At 42.2% G+C, this 20,251-nt stretch overlaps 2 protein-coding genes across 5 annotated transcripts in view; both read left to right on the forward strand.

The window, feature by feature from the left end:
- The window catches only part of cplane1 (ciliogenesis and planar polarity effector 1), a 33,300-nt gene extending 31,937 nt beyond the window's left edge, over positions 1–1,363 (forward strand). Inside the window, exons 50-53 of the mRNA XM_031559160.2 lie at positions 20–174; positions 557–649; positions 776–963; positions 1,131–1,363. Coding sequence (XP_031415020.1) covers positions 20–174; positions 557–649; positions 776–963; positions 1,131–1,262 — 568 coding nt within the window. The 3' untranslated portion in view covers positions 1,263–1,363. The remainder of the gene's footprint in view (positions 1–19; positions 175–556; positions 650–775; positions 964–1,130) is intronic.
- Positions 1,364–2,032: 669 nt separating this feature from the next.
- lin54 (lin-54 DREAM MuvB core complex component) lies at positions 2,033–19,163 on the forward strand. Of its 4 annotated transcripts, none has more exons than XM_031558188.2 (14): positions 2,033–2,206; positions 5,349–6,063; positions 9,121–9,238; positions 10,111–10,235; positions 10,718–10,876; positions 11,047–11,254; positions 11,859–11,932; positions 12,331–12,513; positions 14,180–14,271; positions 14,384–14,476; positions 14,577–14,679; positions 15,299–15,436; positions 15,691–15,893; positions 16,046–19,163. In XM_031558188.2, the coding sequence occupies exons 2-14, from the start codon at positions 5,356–5,358 to the stop codon at positions 16,233–16,235; spliced, it is 2,394 nt and encodes a 797-aa protein (XP_031414048.1). In that variant the 5' UTR covers positions 2,033–2,206; positions 5,349–5,355; the 3' UTR covers positions 16,236–19,163. The 4 variants fall into 4 exon arrangements, with proteins under 4 accessions (XP_031414048.1, XP_012675191.1, XP_031414050.1 ...); XM_012819737.3 differs by having other exon boundaries at positions 14,405–14,476; XM_031558190.1 differs by lacking the exon at positions 2,033–2,206 and adding an exon at positions 2,213–3,772.
- The last annotated feature ends 1,088 nt before the right edge of the window (positions 19,164–20,251 follow it).

Below are 20,251 nucleotides of genomic sequence, written 5' to 3' on the forward strand. Positions count from 1 at the left end.
AACCCTTTTGTCGTCTCAGGAGCAGGAGCCAGTCAGCTGGCAGGAAGAGCAGCCCTGGGGCGGCCCGCTCCCGCTCCTCTCCCTCTGCTGGCAGGACGGCGGTGCCACCCCAGAGACGCGTGGGCACCTCGCAGCATGGGAGCCTCAGTAGCAGACTGGGGCTGCACAGACCTGGTGAGTCAACTCTTCAATTTAAGACCTGCAGAAGGGGCCCTGAAACACACAGTCAAATGTGTATGTACAATTAATTATTCAATGAACCAAATGTTGTCAAAAACATTGTAATAGATTTAACAACGTCTCATTGAGCAGCACAACTTAGATGCTTTACACTACTTATGCATAAAAGTCTTATGCATAAGTAGAAGTTCTAGATACCTCACTGGGTTTGTGTCATTTAAAGTAAAATGTGTACATTTACTTCACTTGTTTTATGTTGCATACAAATATCATTGCAATTGATATTTAATTAATGATACTTTCACTTCATGTGAAATGCAGTATTGTCATCTATGTAGTTAGCTATAATAGAGTTTCTCTTCACTGGGTGATGTAGCAAGTGTGCTGCCAGGAGATCGGCTGTCCCAGGTGACACGTAGAGGCATGTTGACCTACACTAAAGACAGATCTGCAGCATCCTTAAAAGAGAGTATGTATCCTCTGACCGTCCATTCAGTGCAACACCCCATTGAGATTTGATTGACCGCTTCAAATACTTACATGGCAGTCTACATTTTATATAACATATACATTCATTTTAATGCTGTTTCTGCAGCCCAGACAAGACCACTGAGTCAGTCTCCAGCTGGACGGAAGACAGAAAGAAACTGGAGGACAGAGGAGAGAGGGCGCAAACAACGAAGAGAGACTGGGGACGCTGAGGAGAGAGAGCTTCTGAGCCCATGGGAACCCCCTCTGGAGATTCGCAGAATACTGGGGCTGGATATTCAAGACAATGAGCCGGTAAAAGAGAATCAAACAGTATAGTGGTACTCAATATATGTCTACTTAGTGTCTACTCTACAAATATATGTGGTGAATAAGCCGTAAAGTGAGTAATATACTTCTCTCCAAGACGAAATTGGCTTGGTTTGAAATGTGAATGTTTTTCACCCTGTTTTCACCCACAGGGGGTCAGAGGGACTGAGGATGACCTGGATGCCCTTGAGACTCTCTCAGAGAGCACTGGGAGTATTATGAGCAAACTTAACTGGGACGCCATCGAGAAAATGGTGGCCGGAGTGGAAGAGGATGACTACTAGATATGATGAGACTAAGACATTTTTTGAGAAATATTAATATATTTTTTGCTATTTTTTACATTTTGTTCGTAAAAAATAAATGTTGTTTGTAAACTGGTGTGGTGCCAGAATAACTTACTCACATTAACATGATACTTTGTTGGTTAAGAAGGCCATTTTTTCCTATGCTGACATATTAAATTAAAAGTGTACCTTCACTTAGACAGTAATGCCAAAAACACTACATCCTTACAGTGACTGAAACATTTTACTTCAGTGGCCAAAACAAAAGCTCTTTCCATCAGATTCTCTGAAAGTATTGCAAGCACTGTATGTAGAAAAAACAAGTGTAGGTCAACTGGCACATAGGTTCCCACGGTCATGAAAATCCTGGAAAAGTCATGGAATTTTAAAATCCCGTTTTCAAGGCCTGGAAAAGTCATGAAATTCAGTAAATTAATTTAAAGTTTTGGAAAAGTTCTGAAATTTGATTGTGTTGTGTTTTGTTATGCAAATGATACAAATGAGCGTGATACAGTTTTTACTTGAACTGACAAAGCCTAACAAGTCTTATACAAAAGTAAAGGGAAAGGTTGTTGTTGCAATGTTGAATACTTGTAGCTTGTGAAGGGACAATGTTGTCAATGAAAATCGGTGGGAACCCGGAATATATCTCACACACTGCATTAACTCGCATAATGATTCTAAGGTTAGGTACCCTTAAGTGTATTTTCACAGGGCGGAAGTCGGGTGATGACGATATACGTGGTTTCCATGGAGGGCGTGGCATTATTATGGGATGTTGGAGGTGAAATGGCGCTAGGCGCGTTATTTTAAACAATCGTCTTCGTTTGCTGGTGTAGTATCGAGATGCAGAAACACCCATCCTCGGTTGAGATGGGCTGGATATGACAAGAAGTTCGAACCTGCTAAAAACAATTGCTACAGGAAATTCGGCAAACTGTGTAAGAATTTCTGTAACCTCTTTTTTCAGTGAGGAGGCAATATGATATTAGCCAACGTTAGCTAAATTGCTATGCTGCTAACCCTAGCAGCTACCAGCAACTCAGGAAGCCCAATGCGAACCAGATGGCTAGCTTTAAGTAATCATAGCTCGCTAGCTAGCAAACAGCTGACATTCTGCAGCGAGATTTGATGCTGCAGACTACTGTCCTTTGCAACAGAAAATATACTGTAATTGCAGCTTGTTAGCTACCATTTGGTAGCTGCCCTGTTACTTTAACAAGTTATCTGTGAACGTGCGTGGTTGTCTCCCTAAGTCAACAATAATTTAACTTTAGTGGCTAAACATCTAGCTAGCCAAGGAACTATCCTTATTTAACTTAAAACGTATGAACTATCAAACTAGCTGACTTCTTGTGTTGTGTTTTGAAGTTAGCTTGCTAACAGCTATCTGCGTTAGCTAATGTTGCCGAAGTGGACATGCGATTGTATTAATAGTTAGCAAAGTCAGCTATTAGCTACGATTGACGCGTTAACTGGCCTGTAACGTTAAGCCAGTTGCGAGTTGCAAGTGGGTGAACGTCAACTTGCTTAGCTTAAAATCTAAACAATGTCCGTGTTGCTGGCTTGAGTAACTAGCAAAACTTAAAGGCCGATATTTCTCTTGTCATTACTTTTCTCACACTGTTTTAACAACAGTTAACGGTACCACTGACTAGAGTTGGCTAATTAGCTTAACGTTTTCTTAGTTAAACCACTTATTGGCACATGCAGTTAGTGATGACATCTGAAAAATGTCTGCAGTCCCTTGTTTATTTAGTTCTATCTCGTTACTTTGAATAACTGTGACAGCTAGTACAGAGAGAATGTGAAGTCATTGCTGTCTTTGGTCCCTTTGCCCTTGTAGCTAGCTGGTTAGCAAGTAACGTTAATAAATATTCCATAGCTAGCTGTTTTTTCCTTGAATCAGCCAGGTCTCTTATATTATGTTGTTGAGCTGTTTCAACTTGTGAACTTTTATCTTCGCCATAGCAAGAGTATTAGTTGGTGCAAATAAAACGTAGAGTGGATATTCTGTGATCATATGCAGTTGTACATTGTGGATCATGGAAAGGTTCCTGATTTCTACACTTGACCGAGTACTGAGACCACACCGTAATTGACAACCTATTCTGGTTGTCACCGTACAACCATCTGGTGAGTTGTAACATACAGTGCCTGAAATATCCATATATCATATGGCATGTGGTCATAAACTAGCCAACATTATATTATGATGGGTATTTTTGGTATCCCTTGTTATCTCTTCTCATAAGATGAACTGATGACGAGTTGAAAATGGCGGATCTTTCGAAATCCAACCCCGGCCTGAAATAGAAACGCAGTGAGCTAGCCACTCTTGCAGTGTTATTCTAGTACCGTTTGAAATCGATGCGTATTTTAATAACAACTGTTTCTTGAATTGACCCACGCAATCATTCTCAAGGTTCTGTCAAAAGAGTATCGGACTGGCAGTTTTATTCGGTAACGTGTACAGGCTGTGGTATTTGGCATGGCTTACTCTTGAGGTAGGGGAGATTATTGAGGAGGCTTTTCCATAAATTCGACTTCTAAAGAGACCGAATTCAAATCTACCTTTAAATTGATATTTTGTAGATGTCTCTCGTGAGTTAACGTTACGATGCGTCCACGCCATGGGTCATGTCAAGTTGCTTTGTTGACATATGCAGGCCAAACAACTTATGCAAAGCAGTCTGCCGTACATTTATTGTGAAGAACAATGGCATTGCGTTCTGCGATTGGTTTTGTAACCACAACGGCACTGGTCAATAATCCCTGATCTCCTATGTACAATTGCAGTGTCGCTATCAAGTTAGCCAATTTTGAAGCTTCGTGTTATTTGTAAACATATTATTGAAGTTAAGGTGTTAGCAAGCTAATGTCTTATAACTTCATTCAGTCTCTTTGATATTTGGATGTTTGTAGTTAAAACGAACTCGCTGCACAAGTTTGTGCTATGACGATTTAATCCATAGAGATTTTTAAAATCTAACGTTAACTAAATGCTAGCCTGACAACAGGCCCTCTGTTCTGCCCCTGGAAGTGTTGGTTTAGTCAAAACGTTATATAGATCATGGTTTTAAGTGACTTTCAACACTAGAGGTTTTGAGCGTACACTTCAATTTATGCCATCTGCTGTTTATGTGCGTTTTCCCCAGTCTTACTGGTACATATAACCACCGTGTGTGGGTTAAACATCAGAGAGAGGGCGATGTAAGGAATTGAATTCATAAAATGCATTTGCCCTTTGCACGTCAGCCACCCAGTCCTTGTTTTGGTGTCATTCATTTGACACAATTTCTCCAAGTGGATAGATTTGCAACTGAAGATATGATTGCCTGTTAGCATCAAATTGAATGTGGTGTCTTGCCACTGGTTTCTCACATCGTGATGGATTGTTTATGATGTACACATGGATATAATTAGACCTGGCTTCAGTTTAAGAATATTCAAGTACATCTTTGGATCTACACATTATTTTGGCTGATTCTATCCCAGTTTATACTCTGAGAGGGATCTTGCTGGTCTGCTAAGGCATTCAAATTTACTCTGTACCTGACCCAACTGCCATCTAACTGAATATGAGGCTCACAATTACTTTGGCACAGTTACAGGGTTTCTTGGGTTAAATCTGAGTGGTTTTTGTTTTTGGCAATATTTGTGGACCAACTTTACAGTCAACCGGAAAATACCTTGTGGTGGAAAATGACTGAATCCACTTGCTTCTTAGTCTGAAAGTAAGTAGGCTTTTTGAACTGGAAAAATATTTCCTGTCAAGTAAGATCTGTAACTGGGCCGAAGTCCTAATGCAGAGTAATAAATAGTTTGGATCTGCTTTGCTGCAGTTTGTTTTTCTTGAAAAACAACAGGGGAAATAGCAGCCACTTGTGGACAGAGTTTATAGTACACCAAAAACTTGGCAATTGTAACAGTTAACAACTTCTTGAAACTGGATTTCAATTTCCAAATAGACAGCGGTTGTTAGTAATGTGATTGTTCTGATTTATGTTATTAAGAGTATTGTTTCATGACCCATTACAGATTTAGTCGTTAAATGCAAACTGATTTGTGTGCACCTTTTAGTGACAAAATGGACGTGGTGCCTCCTGAGCTAAACAGCCTGCTCCCAGATGAGATCATGGACACCGAGGCCATCGTCACTGACGATGACCTTCCTGCTGTCTGCCCTGCTCCACCCAACGCCCTGGAGAGGCAGGACACTCCTGTTCCCATGGAGACGGAGGTGCCGGAGATAGTGACTCTGTGCACAGCAGCACCATCTATTCCCGTGCAGAGAACTCAGGCCATGACCACCCTTACCAGCACGGACTCTACCCCCTCGAGCGGGAGCATGGGCACCCAGCTCCTCCTCACCCCCTCCAGCTCCGCCATGACTCTCCAACCCAGCAGCCCACAGGTCACTGGGAGTCTACAGAGGCTGTCCACTTCTCTTGCCCTCCCTGCCAATCACCAACTCATCCTCAACAAGGTGGCGGCCTCCCCCGGTTCAGAGCTCAAGCCACAGTTGCTGAAGCAAGACGGCCAGAAGCTGGTGGTCACTACTCTCGGAAAGGGTGGCCAGCCAATTGTTTTGGCGATGCCCCACTCGGCTGCCAAAGCTGGCACCCTGCTGAGCGCTGGGGATGGCAAAGGGCAGCCGCAACAGTTTAAGGTGGTGACCATCGGGGGCCGCACCGACCTGAAGCCAATGGTCGGGGTCCAAGCGCTGAGCACTGCCAGTCAGCTGATGGGCACATCACAGACGGTCCAGCAGGGTCAGCACCCCAAGACTTTACAGGTGAGTGAGTGGCCATGAATCATAAAGCTCCATAAAGCCCCGCTTAGAATGCAAACAATAAAGTGCCCCAATCATTAGGTTTCTTAAACTGCAGCTATTTGAACGGCACATAAGCCGACAGCTCAGATAGCAGATAATTGGCAGGTAGCATGCTGTCATTTAGCAAGCATTTTGTCAGATAGCAACAACATTATTTTGCCAGCGTCTTGTTTGTCGACTGCCTTTGTTTCGAGGTAAACCTCTGAAGTGGCTTCTTGCATGTGAGTTAACTTGGCTGATGTGATGATGTACCAGCACCGGGCTGCACTCCATGTTCTAATTACGCTGCACTCCATGTTCTAATTACCAACTAGTCACTTGGTGAAGTATCTCCCTCCCAAAAGTTCATCTCTTCTTCTCTGCCCATCCATGTCTTCATCTCAATCCCCATTCCAAAATAAGTCCCTTCACAATTTACTTGCCACACAAATATGGCCTTCAATTTTAATCTAACAGTCAGTTTTGATGGCCTGGATGGTTTTATTGGAAATCTGTAGTTCACAGGACAGAATCTGTGTTCAAAGTTAAAAAGATGTTATTAAACAACAGTATTTGAATTTGGATGTATATCTCCTTTGTGTAGATTCTACATTAATTCCATGATTTGATTTAAATATCCATTATTACAAGCTTGAGTCATAAGAACAAAAAAGCGATGAATTGCGATAAATCATAGCAAATTGTACGATTAATTTGTTTTTAATTAGTTTGTTTTGAATCGATAGACGGCACTTGTCTGTGGTACTGATCGAAAGATGTATGCCTGGCTCTCTCTGGGGATTGTGCTTAAGTCAGTAACAGAAGACAGTTGGTGGGCTTGTGCGTGTGAATTTCCTTGTCTCAGTGAAACTGAGCACCTGTTGCATAGCTGTACATGTGTTCTTATGGTAGAGCCTTTTAAGGAAAGGGTATCAGGATCAAGCTGTGTGTCCTGATTCAGCAGTTTCTTGACCACTTGAAGGAGTCCAACTGGTGATTTCTGCAGAACGTGGCCTTTCACTAATGTCAAGGCCCGTATGAACAGATACAGAAAATAAGCTTCTGCTTACTTGGTGTTTTGCTTGTTTACTATCAACATTAACCGCAGCAAGAGGTGTGTTTTAAAATGTACTTGGTTAAATGGTTGTAGTACTAGAGAATGTATGAAGACAGGGCCAAGACTGAGGTTTTTAGAACCTAACGGTCTTAATATACTCGTACACAGTTGTATAATAAACCCGGGGGTTTCAAAGAAAAGAGAAAATGACCCCGAATCTGTTGGTCTCAGGTTTGGCCTCTCTTACTCTCTAGATGTGTGGATTGTCATCCGTGACTTAACAGAGGCTCTCCTGTTAATTATGTTATTATTGTGTTATTATGTTAATTGTGTTCAATTGAAACGGAAAACAAAAGCTGATGTGTATGAAGGTAAATATGTTGAAAAATGTGAGAGCTTTTGGGCAATTCCATGTCATTTCAACCAGTTTGGTCTTATTTCCCACCTCAATTTTTACTTTTATGTACTTGAATTTAGGATGTAAAAGTGTACAAGATTAAAAAAAAATAAAGATGCTTGCATAATCCATAACAGTGCATTACATCAACTACCATAGCTTAAATCGGCTTAATCACCAGTCTGTATGTAAACTTTCAATGGTAACTATTACAACCATAGCAAATAACGGTTGATTGAAAATAGGCCCATCGATAGAGTCTACTACGGTCAGTGTGTAGTCAGGAGAGCTAATGAATTAACAAAATCAACCTATCAAACAAATTAAATAACATGTTCTCTGGAGAGCTATCAAGCATAGAATCAGAAACTTTGGATTTGGGGTTCGCAACAGTGGAAGCAACTGTGTAACCAAGCACACTACCCAACATCCTTGTCAGTGACTAAAGAAAGTAGTATTACGAGCTAAACAGGTTTTTTCTCTAAACAGGACTGTACATACATGCCTAAATACACGTCTGGCCACTGATAACTGCCGCTCTTTCGTTTTACACATCACGTTTTTTCCCTGTCCCTGTTTCCCTGATATCTCGTATTGTTAGTTTATCTACAAATAGTCACCAAAAGGCTTGTATTACGCAAATGAATACTTTATGTCCACTCTCCTGTTGATCCAGGCTTTCACTGCTGGGGTCTCAGTTTCAGTCTAATTAACGTTGTATACCATAGTTACTTTAGATGCATCTAATATACTCTTGCAGTAGCCTAAAAGCGTAAGATTATTTTTTTTGAAATTGTGATTTATGAAATTGAATATGTAGCCCATCATATGTTATGCATGTTTGGACATTTGACATTCTAGTCCCAAATAAATGATCTACAATATAGGCCTACGGGAGATGGGCTATATCTATTCAATAAAGATAATGTTAGATTCTCATGGAATCAAAGTGAGCAAAACTTTTTTTTTCAGGCTCAAAATCACAAAGGCTTCCCTAACAATATAACAGTTTGAAGGGATGTGTTAGGGCATTTTAAAACTGGTCTGACAAGCAAATGTAATTGTTTGAAACAACAGAAGCAGCACTGATTTTATTCCTTGTAAAACCATCCAGAACCCACAGTGATGTTGCCATCTCGCATCTCATCTGACACATTCGGTTTAAAGGGATTGCTTGAGGGATGCTATTGGTCAGCTTTAACCAAACCTTTCACTAATTAACTTCAGGCTGGCTCTGCGCTCTTAGTGCCAGTGATCACACCTTTACCGCTTGTGCAACCGCTGATGTTGCCGCGTGAATATTTTCTTTGAGTAAAAAAATGTAAACATACGAGTTCAGATTTTTGTTCTACTAGTTCTCACATTGTATTCTACAAGTTCTTACATCAGGTCTGCACACTCTCGCATTTTGCAACATTTACCTTCATGTGTCTGATGTAACAACAGCAACAGCATAAACTACAGATAGCTATATTGTATGATGATCATGTCTTAAATATTCCTCTCTCAATGTTTATTTTCATGGTATGTATTGTTTTTCTGTCCTACCACAAGATTTAATGTGGGGTGTTTTGTTTTTGGACAGATCACCAAGAAGGTCCCAGTCTCCACCGCTGCCCCCATGATCACGAAGTTCATCATCACAAAGGCTCTTAACAGCAAAGGCTTAAACAGCCAAACGTCTCTGTCCCCTGTGATGACAGGTGAGGTGCCCTCTATCTATGAAGAACAGTAGTGCATTCTGGAATCTTTTGGACGTCAGTACCTGTTTTGATACCACTGCAGCAATAAAAAAAAGCATTAGACTGATAATCACAGAGGATGAAAAAAACCTGGGATTCACCTTAAAATGCAACAAAACATGCATCAAGTGACAACTCCAGAAATAATAATGATACTAGACTAGACTTTGCATGTAGTCACGTTAAGTGTAAGCACAAAGGACCTTGTTTCCTGTCAATTTGTAAATATTTTGAAAATGTTTACAGTGAATTGGGCAGATGCTTGGCTTGATAAGTTGGGTGGCTTGTCTTGGCTTCAGAAGCTGTGTAAAGCCATAACGCTGTTCCTTTCTGAATGAACCAGTGGCATATATTGCTTTGCTTATCAACATGCATGAGATGAATGCAAAATTCATTTTCTTATCATGTGATGCATTTTGCAAAATGATGGTGTAATTAAATTTTATGACCGTACACTAGAACAAAGCTCAGCCTTATACTGGAATGAATGAGGGTAGAATCATCATCATCATGACATTTCCGCTCTGATCATTTTACCACAATGTCCAATGATCGTGAGGATCTGATTTTCTCGATGTGATATTCAATCAGTTTCAAATGATTCAAGACTAACCAGAGATGAGTTGAAGGTGCAGTGGTAAAAAGTTCTTGGTAGTTCCTTGTTGTGTAGCTGGTGTCTGGTTCTCTGATACTTGTTGTGTATCTGGTTCTCTGATACTTGTTGCTAGGCTGGTGTCTGGTTCTCTGATACTTGTTGCTAGGCTGGTGTCTGGTTCTCTGATACTTGTTGTGTAGCTGGTGTCTGGTTCTCTGATACTTGTTGTGTTCCGCAGGGCGTGTTCTGACCCAGAGCACCCCGCTCACACCCCCTCGGACCATCTCAGTTATGGATGCACTCAGTTCCACTCAGAGTGGATCCAGTAAGATGGCCATCTCTCCCCTCAAGTCTCCCAGCAAGGTCAGTCCATTTTTACAAGTTTGCACCGTAGACATTTCCACACTGCTATTTCAGATGTCTTAGACCATAGATGTTTGGAAATTGTTTTTGTGGCTGTTGTGAATCTAGTTACAAACTCACATTTTGTTACATGTCTGATTTAAACCTATAAAAAAGTTCTATTTTTTATAAGTCCAATAGCTTCACACTGACCCTGTGCAGAAACTTGTGCCATGTAAACGGGAGGGAGAGGGACCCATGGGGGGTGTAGAGGGTAGAGGGACACCATGGGGGGCATAAAGGGTAGAGGGACACCATGGGGGGCATAAAGGGTAGAGGGACCCATGGTCCACAGCTGATAATGGTGCAAGTTCTGTGTGTGTGCATCTGTGATTGTTGTATGACACTTCTCCACACATTTCGAGGACATGTGTGCCCTTCTTGGACCATAAGTCACCTAGTATGAAAACGGTCCATTAATCACTAATTGTGTTTGTCCACAGCTGACGGTGGTGTCAGTGGCTTCCCCATCGCCCGCCTCACCTCAGAAGTCTGTGGCTGTTCCCCTCAGCATGGCTCTGGGCCAGCAGATCCTCCACATGCAGCAGCAGTCTACGCCCGCCTCTCCTGCCAAAGCGGGGCTCAGCCACTCCACCACACAGGTCAGGCCCTTCTCCTTCAGGCGCAGATGATTCAAGAGTCTTGAGCTGGACTACATGAAGTCAAAGTTCTACATGGGCATTGAGTCTTTGACTGTGATGCTTTCACCATCATCTAGTTTCTCTAAATCCACCAACCCTCCCTCCCTTTCCTTTCCTCTCCACTAATCTAGACGGTGAAGCCAGTCCAGACGGTCACAGTGGGTGGGGTGGGGGGACCCCAGTTCAAGACCATCGTCCCCCTGGCCACCTCTCCCAATGTGCAGCACATCCAGGTCCCCGGCAGCCGCTTCCATTACGTACGCCTGGTGACGGCATCGAGCGGCAGCCCGCCCGCGCCCACGGGCAGCAGTCCCAGCGTCGCCGCCTCCTTACAGCCAGGTGGGCTTCCCTCTGCTCCTCCGACTCCTGCAGCACCTCCTATGGCCTATGGGTTCTCATGGGTCATGGAATTTCTGGAATATCATGGAATTGTAAAAAGACTTTTCCAGACATGGAAAGTCAGGGGATTTGATATTTTTCTTTGTTCAATATTTACCGAGAGGAGCGATCCACCCGAAGAGTTTAGTGATATCAATTTCGTAATTTCATTGTGCAGTTAGCCAAGTTAGATGTGGACAGCTAAACAGGTGAGCATGATTCTTAATTTGCACTCACCGTCGCTGTTAAGCTGTGCTAGTACAAGCTATGTGTAACAAGTGTTAAGCAGGCTACACACCTTTCGTAAATATGGCCCGATGGTTTTAAAATACTGTGTTTGGTTTTTGTCTGCTCAGCCCAAAGGCAGCCTGATCTTCCATTCATTGTAGGTCATGGAATGTTTTGTCAGTGAAGTCATGGAATTTGACATTTGCCTTAGAGTGGGAACCCTGCCTAATAGTAAAGGCCAGTGTTCTACAAATCAGGCCCTCAGTTCCAGCTGTTGAGTGAGGTTGAGGATTTGCTGCTTTTTGTTGATTGACCCTTCCCTTTTCTCCCCTGACAGCCAAACCCATGGTGGTCAACTCTGCAACCGTCAGGATGTCTGTTCCCATTGTTTCTGCTCAAACCATGAAGCAGGTGAGGTTCTCTCTTCTCCCCTCCCTTCACTAGTTCCTGTTTCACCCTTGTGGTTATTTACTGAATGTGATCACACCTGGGACTTCGCTAAACCCAGCCGTTTCAAATTGATTCTTTTAATATGTTTGTAGATGAGGATTATGTTTAGAGTTGGTCCTTACTGAACTAGGACCACATAAGTGTTTTTTGTTTTAGTTTTTTCCCTCCATTCACCCAGCTCAAGGCAAGGGTCAGTAATGGATTTCTTTGGTGGAATAAAACTTGTGACTAGGCCCCATCTTGGTTAATACGATTTCCCACCCTCATTTATCTTAACGAATGTCAGACCTGTCTAGACTTCTAAAGCGTGCCCAGTCTGTCTGTTGTAACTGGCTTGATGCTTCCTGTCCCTCGTCCAGGTCGTGCCCAAACCTCTGACGTCGGCCGCCCCCCAGGTGGTGACTAGCCAACAGCAGCGCCTCATCATGCCAGCCACGCCCCTCCCGCAGCTCCAGCCCCTGCCCCCCGGAACCTTACTCGCCCCCGCCCCTGGGTCGGGGAACATGGGATACGCCGTTCTCTCCGCGCCATATGTCACACAGGTCAGGAGACACAACACAACTCCAGACACCCCTCAGTTACGATGCCCTCCACTGGAGGCCAATATTTTTGTAAACGTGATCAATAAGGTGGGTTTCTCAACGGTATCCCAACTAACATGCTGCTTTTCTAGAAATTGTTGAGGCAACAGAGTAGTGATGTGTCGTTCGTGAACGATACGTTCATTTTAAACGAATCCTTACACGGACTCAAGAGTAACGAGTCCTCTCAAAAAAAGATTCGTTCATTTTCTCGTGGCCGCGCATCAGGACTTGCATAGGCTCAGCCAAGGAAACAGAAATGATTCGTTGAATGCAGGTCACGTGAAAAAGGATCCAAAGACTCGTACAAAGACCGAGTCGGGAAATGAACGAATCATTTCTGTTTCCTCTAGCTACTAGTACTGAGCCTATGCAGGTCACGTGGGAAAGGATCCAAAGACTCGTATCCGGCAGATGAACGAATCATTGATCCAAAGACTTGTTTGGCAGAAAAACGAAACATTGATCTAAAGACACGGTCGGGAGGTGAACGATTCGTTCATCTGCCGGATACGAGTCTTTGGATCATTTTTCACATGACCTGCATAGGCTCAGCACTGGTAGCTAGAGAAAACAGAAATGATTCGTTCATTTTGACTGGGTCTTCGGATACGGATCTTTGGATCATTTTTCATGTAACCTGCATAGGCTCAGAAGAGGAAACAGAAAAGATTTGTTAACCTCGTTCACTTTCGCGTGACTAGGTTTAGTAAGATGTGAATGATATTCGTTCACAAGTAATAATTACAGGTTTAGTTATTTTTACTATTTTGTACTTTACTTACAGTTCAGTGCAGCGTAATTGTTTGCCGTGATAATTAAATGCTAGTGTGATAATAAATTCATGATATATTATTTTAATGCAGGAATTTCTTTTAAATTAGTATCTGCTGGTTTACATGCACTAACATGATAATATGATACGTGTTTGCAGTGGACATATTTAGGCCAGGGAATTGGCTATAAAATGTTGAGCAACCCTAACCCCCAACCCCCCCATTTTACTGAACGAGATTCAAAGATTCGAGTCAGTAAAATGACCCGAACTTCCCATCACTATAACAGAGCAGCCTTGGGTTGAATAGGCTTCCTGTTGGCTACTAACTAGGCTACACTTGTATAAAGCCATGCCCTAATCCTGATGACCTTAGTACAGCAGGGTTGTGTGGAAGACCATGATGCATTGACAGGAACTTTTGAATGTCACCTTTGATGATGGAAGAATTAGGTCAGACTGTTAACAGTCTTGCCACAGCCTTGTGCAAACTGTAACAACGGCAGTCAAGTTTGTTGCATGTCACATTGCATGCCTGCCTGGTCCACGTTGGTTGCTAGGTGGGTGTGGACATCACAGCCATGGTAACACTGTGATCCGGATCTTTTAATTGGTCAGAATTGAATTGCAAGCTGACTTGATTATCTATCAGTGTACAGGTCACTGTGAGCACAGATTTGAGCTAAAAATGCTATATTTTTATTATGTTTCTCTCCAAATGATCAACTTGACCTTTACTTTATGTCAAAAGAACTGAGCCCTGGACTGTGCGACATACTGTTTGTTTTCATTTCATTCTCTCAGTCCAATATTACTTGTGTGACGCTACTTGTGACACTGCTTGTTCCTCAGCTTCAGCAGTCGACGATAGTGACACTGGCCAGCAGCTCTGGATTTTCCAGCCCAACCTGTGTACAGACACAAGCCAGACTGCCTCTTAATGGGTAAGAGACTGAGGGGAGAAGATTAACTGTTAGTTATTGTTTTATAATTCCATTTGCATGGATACAAGCTCGCTGAAGATCCATATTAACCTCTTATGTTGACTTTCAAAAGTCTGTCTGACTTTCCCTCTAGTCTGTCAGCGTCCGAATCAACATCAAGACAAAGGAAGCCATGCAATTGTACAAAATCACAGTGTCTGAAACTGTAAGTCATTTTCATGATCCTTGATGGTAACATTTCACTCTTATTTATTTGGAGGATTTTATTTATTCAATAATATATTTTCAAATGTCCCTCCTCTCAGTTATTGCGACTGCTTTGCCAATGGGGAGTTTTGCAGCAACTGTAACTGCACCAACTGCTTTAACAACCTGGAGCACGAGTCTGAGCGATTAAAAGCTATCAAGGTAAGAGCTACTCACCACAGGATCATTAATGTTGCCTACTTAGAGGAGCCTCTGGGGGAAAAAATCAATCTTTAACAAATAAAAAGAATGGGCTCTACTCTGACACTCAGTGAAGTCTGACACTTCATCTGCTTACAGAAGGTTCATGCTGAAGATCTGTGCTCTTCTCCTGACCTAGTGGAGAGAGAGTTGTGTGCTTAAATACAAAATCTCAACTTTGAGACGTCCTTAGCAAAACTGAGCTGCCTCTAAGGCGATGATGTACCCTATCTCATAATACCAACCATGCCTAAAATGTACCAGTGGCATGTCCAAGTATGTTAATATATTTGTCTGGTATATTGCTAAGCTTTGAAGTTGAATCAAGAATTATGAAATTGTGTTATTGAGCTTCCAGTGATGCTCAGGTTGACAGGTAAAATAGTCACATTTATACATTGCATGTAAGGTGTAGCTCAAGTGGTGGAGCAAGCTGCTAATGCCATCAGAATCCCGGGAATACCCAGGGAGTGCAGATCGTGTTAAGAATGCCTATCTGCACTGTAATGTATGAATTAAGTCATGAATTCAGCTGTTAGTGCTTTGTCATATCTGAGTGAGACTGTTTGTGTGCTCATAGGCGTGTCTGGATCGGAACCCAGAAGCCTTCAAGCCCAAAATTGGCAAAGGCAAGGAGGGCGAGTCGGACCGCAGACACAGCAAGGGCTGCAACTGCAAGCGCTCGGGCTGTCTGAAGAACTACTGCGAGTGTTACGAGGTCAGTTCCTTGTTAAAGAAAGGACCAATGTAGTAAGGAGGTGAATGAAGTAGCAGGCCTTGTCAAAAAATGCATTGCATTGAAAATTGTTAAAACTGAAAATGAGCAGTGTCTTTCCATATAACCTTTAACAGATGTCAAAAGCTTTGAGTAACCATTCATTCCTCTGTGTGTGTGTGTGTGTGTGTGTGTGTGTGTGTGTGTGTGTGTGTGTGTGTGTGTGTGTGTTTGCACGGCCTTGCTGGATTGAATAGGCCAAGATCATGTGCTCGTCCATCTGTAAATGTGTGGGCTGCAAAAACTTTGAGGAGAGTCCTGAGAGGAAGACTCTGATGCACCTGGCTGACGCAGCCGAGGTCAGAGTGCAGCAGCAGACAGCGGCCAAGACCAAGCTCTCGTCACAGATCTCAGACCTGCTAACGCGCACCACTCCGGCCATATCCAGTGGTGGGGGAAAGTAAGACCATCCAGCTCCTCCTATCTGACAGTTGTGTTTGTGCAATATATTCCCAAACAGCTGCGTTCTGTCGAGCGGCAAATAGCAATAGCAAGTAGCGATTTCTGAGTTATTTCCACAGGCTGACTGTTGACTTGTGTTCTCGTTCTCAGGCAACCTTACACGTTTGTCACGAAGGAAGTAGCAGAAGCCACGGTCGAGTGTCTGATGGAGCAGGCGGAGCAAGCAGAACTGTCCAATCAGTCGCAGGCGATGGCCGAGCGGGTCATCCTGGAGGAGTTTGGCCGCTGTCTCAAGAGAATCATTAACTATGCCGGTAAAGCCAAGACGGACTGCTGCTAGACAGCCGGCACTAGCTACCACCAGCTGACCACCTGACCAGCCACGGTCACATCCTCCCAAACCAACCCAACCACACTTATCTGTCCAGCACAAAAGCTGGAAGACCTCCTCAACCCCCTAGCATTGGCAGGGATACCCCACCTGCCTGGTTGACTGGTAGGAAGGAATGTCCCTTTGCCAATCAGGCGATGGGTCAGCCACAGGAGAGACGAGGCTGTGGAGCTTCAGCTTCTTTGTGGAGGCTCCGGTTGCCTCAAGCCCTGGGAGAGGTCAGCTGGAGGGGAAGACCAGAGACCTAATGTCCCCTTACCAGCGCAGTCTCTTCCAGCATATTGTTGTTGAGGAGAGCGCTGTGGAAAGAAATGGGAAATGCTTGGACAGAAATGGCATTCAAAGCAGGAATGATATTTTGTGGGCTCCCGCAGAGTAGTATTGCACAGTATGCTTTTTTGGGATGTGTTTAGAGTGTTTATATTTCCTTTTGAAGTAGGTTTTTAATATCTTAATTTCAATGATTTATTTTTCATTACAGTTTTTTTTTTTTGTATCCATCATGGAAATTGCTGATCTTTTGGTGCAACCGGTTTCAGATGTCTCTGAAATGCTCATTTTCAACTAATTGCTTCACCTAGAAGGCTTAGCTGAGGCGTCTGCATATTCAGCATTCAGCTCATTCTCCAATCATGACTTCTGTTCAGCAGGTAGCCTTTACTGTAGCCTATAATTAAAGAGATGCTTCTTTTTGTATTTATTTTAATCTTGAGGTTGGGGATTGAGCCAACCAGAAGTGGGTGGAAAGTTACTTCGGTAATTATCACTGAGCTACCTTGTGTGTCACACAAGTGTGTGTGTGGGTGATATCATCAGAGTGGTCCAGAGTTTGGCTGCAGCTACCACGGGCAGTCACATATTTGGAACATAAGTGTTGGCCCGTTCTAAATTCCTATTCAGAATTATGCTAGACATAGCTTAATATTCGTATTCCTAGTTTTTTGGTTTGTTTTTGCGCTGTGCTATTAACTGGTAAATTATGGACATTTTTGACCTTAAATTTTAAAACATTTTCATAAAGATGTACAGACTTTTTTGAAATATAGAATTGTTACTAAATTATCAAGAACTGTCAAGGGAAATTGACTAATAAAGTGTAATTTCAAATAAACTAGGCCACAGGCACTATAAGATCAGAAAGTATTAATAATCTGTTTTAAAAAGCTATTAAAGGAAAACCCCACTTTTTTTTCCATGCATCACATCTCTTCGGGTCCTGATCGACTATCTTGACCAACCGATTCATACAAATGGAGCAGCTATTTAAAATGGGCTAACACAGTCTGTCAAACACACAAGTAGATGTGAGGAGGTGTGCAGTCATTACATGGGTCTCCATTATAATATTTGTAATGGTCGTTCCAAAACCCTGCTTGTCCCCAAAACCAGGATTTCCTGTTCTACAGCCACATGCATGAAAGGCTGCCAGTCTAAACATGATGTCCAATACCTCATGACATTTCTGTTGCTGTAGTTAATGTGTTCATGTTGGGTGGATTATGAAGTCAGTAACAAAACATAATGCACAGGAGAACCAGAAGTCATTTGGTCCATGTTAAACGTGTCTGGGTTGCAGTGCCTTTCTCTGTTAATTAGGAAATTACTGGTTGCAAAAGAAAATGTTTTGGATTGAACAAGGAGGTTTTAGCAGTGTATTCAGGGTCTTAGCAGGTTGTAAAAATGAGGTGTACAAATTTTAAGTTTGGGATCAGTTTTTATTCCCCCCCATCTGATTTACATTGCATGCATCTTGGAGTGTGGTTTGAACTGTCAATGAATGATTTATACTTTTTTTTTTTTTTTGGCTCCTTGTGTTGAGACAGATCCCCGCATTCTCCACCCCGATGTGAACAGTATGCCTTAGCCACCACCTATTACTCAGGGCTTTGTTGAGTTTCTTAAGCTTTTAGGCATTTCCCTGCACTGACTGTAACTCGCATGAGTTTGGGCATCAGATGTAGTTTTACTATGCATTTGCAAACAAATTCAAAGGAGACCTGCCTTGCAATGCCTACCCATTGATTGTGTTTTCCCATCTCTGTTATCCCAAGCACTCCAGACGTCATAAGGATCATTTTCACTGTTCTTAAACCAGCAAGGACTGCTAGAGTCAGCCCAAATAGTTTCAATCAATTTTTAAAAATGATTTTCAGCTGTCTGCATGCAAAAATGACTGTGTCCCAGAGTGTGCCCCCGTGTGGTGGGATTGTTTGCGAGGGCTGCCAACCGACACAAAGCACAATCAAGTCCCACGCTCAACTCTCACCCCCTGACCATATCTGGAAATGGATCTCCAGTCAGGTCTGCAGATGCTGTGCCCTATTATCAAAACCAAACAGAGGACATTGGAGCGTGAAAGTCAGCCTTTTTCAGGAGAAACGGCTTCTTTCAGCTGATTCAACCATGTGGTCTCGTTCAAATGCAGAAGTACAGAGCTTCATTGTACTCTCCTCAAACACTTCCTGTACTACAAGATCCTTACCGAAATATAATTGTAATTTTACTCTGCCACACCGGTGTACAGAAGACTTCACACAACAGCTCACTAGGATTCAGAATCTGTGGATTGTATATGTTGGTGTGAAATTGCCTGTATTTCTGTTAACATAAATTTATCCCACCCTTTGCTTTTCCCCCCCTTTTTTTTTCGTGTAAATGTGTACTTTTTTTTTTCCCTGCCCTGTCTTTATGTGTTTAATTTATCTCGTTTATACTCACTGTTATAACACCCAAGTATTGCAGATAATTAAAATTCATTGGAATTATTTGCAAATGTAACAATTATTAATTAGCAAAGAATATGTGATGGTGATCTGTGAGCAGTATGTTGTACACAAATTACAAGCAAATTAAATTTATACAGTTCTTTAAAAAATGGATCTGGCATTTTTTTTTAAATTCTTTTTAGATGTGCATGTTTAAGTCTGGTAGGTGATTCCACTTCAAGTGTGTGATTTTGTATTCGATTAAAATGATTACAGGTAATAGGAGTGGTGGAGAGGAAGCGGTTTATGTTGGAGGATACATGACAATATGGGTGATGTTAAGGAAGTTAGAGTTTGCTGTATTTGAATCCACGTTATCATAATAAGGGATATGACTTTTAAAGTCTTAAAATGTAAGATTTTCTGCCAACAGCAAGAAAAAAAATAAGTTTACTTTGATTCCATTCAGTCAATGAACAGTGATTGTTGCTAGATTGGAGATCCCAGTGTTTATTGCTGATGTGATGTGAAGTTGTTAGTTCATGAATCAGTAATCCTAGTTCATCTAGTTAAAGGTGTGGTCCTTGATTATAATCCAAAAAACATGAAGGTGGGCAACAGTGGACCACAAAATTATATTGCATCGGAATTGCAATTGGATTACTGGACGAAGAGAATCCCCATTCATATTATATTATTATGTTATGTTTTGGATAATAAGGACACCGCCTTTTTTTAACGTATTTGTTTTCTCACAGAAACGGTGTTCGTGAATGAACTATTCCCTCTTCAGTGCACATCGGCATTGAATCAGTGGAATAGCCTACACTGAAAATATTTGCTAGAGCCAGAACATTTATAGAACTCGGAATTAACCATATAGGATCCCTCTGGGTTTCAATTCATTCGGCTAAAGAAAATGCGAATCTGTGCGCGTATCAATCCACTTAATTATGCGAATTACAAATGGACACTCCTAATTAAGGGAGGCGTTGTGAACAGCTGTGAGATCAAAACATACGGTTGTCAGGGCAACTTTAACGTAAACGCCTGGTAAAATTGCAACACATGAATAAACCTGTTTCCCATTTTAACATCTGATGCGCTTCACGTAGGCTACAAATCTGATCAGGTATTTCAATCAGAATCAGTTCATCAGCATCAGTCATGACATCACTGGTTGGAATGCTCTGAGCATTCTACTCTGATAATTCTACTTTGAACATTCTACTTTGAAAGAGAAGACTAGTAGTGTTGTAC

This window comes from Clupea harengus, chromosome 21 (assembly GCF_900700415.2).
Source record: "Clupea harengus chromosome 21, Ch_v2.0.2, whole genome shotgun sequence".
In the NCBI taxonomy this organism is placed as follows: domain Eukaryota; kingdom Metazoa; phylum Chordata; class Actinopteri; order Clupeiformes; family Clupeidae; genus Clupea; species Clupea harengus.

Bases quoted from the DNA above. Each gene is read 5' to 3' on its own strand.
- lin54 (XM_031558188.2), top strand. From the start codon at position 5,356: ATGGACGTGGTGCCTCCTGAGCTAAACAGCCTGCTCCCAGATGAGATC. The intron at 11,255-11,858 runs GTGGGCTTCCCT...CTCCCCTGACAG, and splicing joins CGCCGCCTCCTTACAGCCAG to CCAAACCCATGGTGGTCAAC. The intron at 12,514-14,179 runs GTCAGGAGACAC...CTTGTTCCTCAG, and splicing joins CCGCGCCATATGTCACACAG to CTTCAGCAGTCGACGATAGT.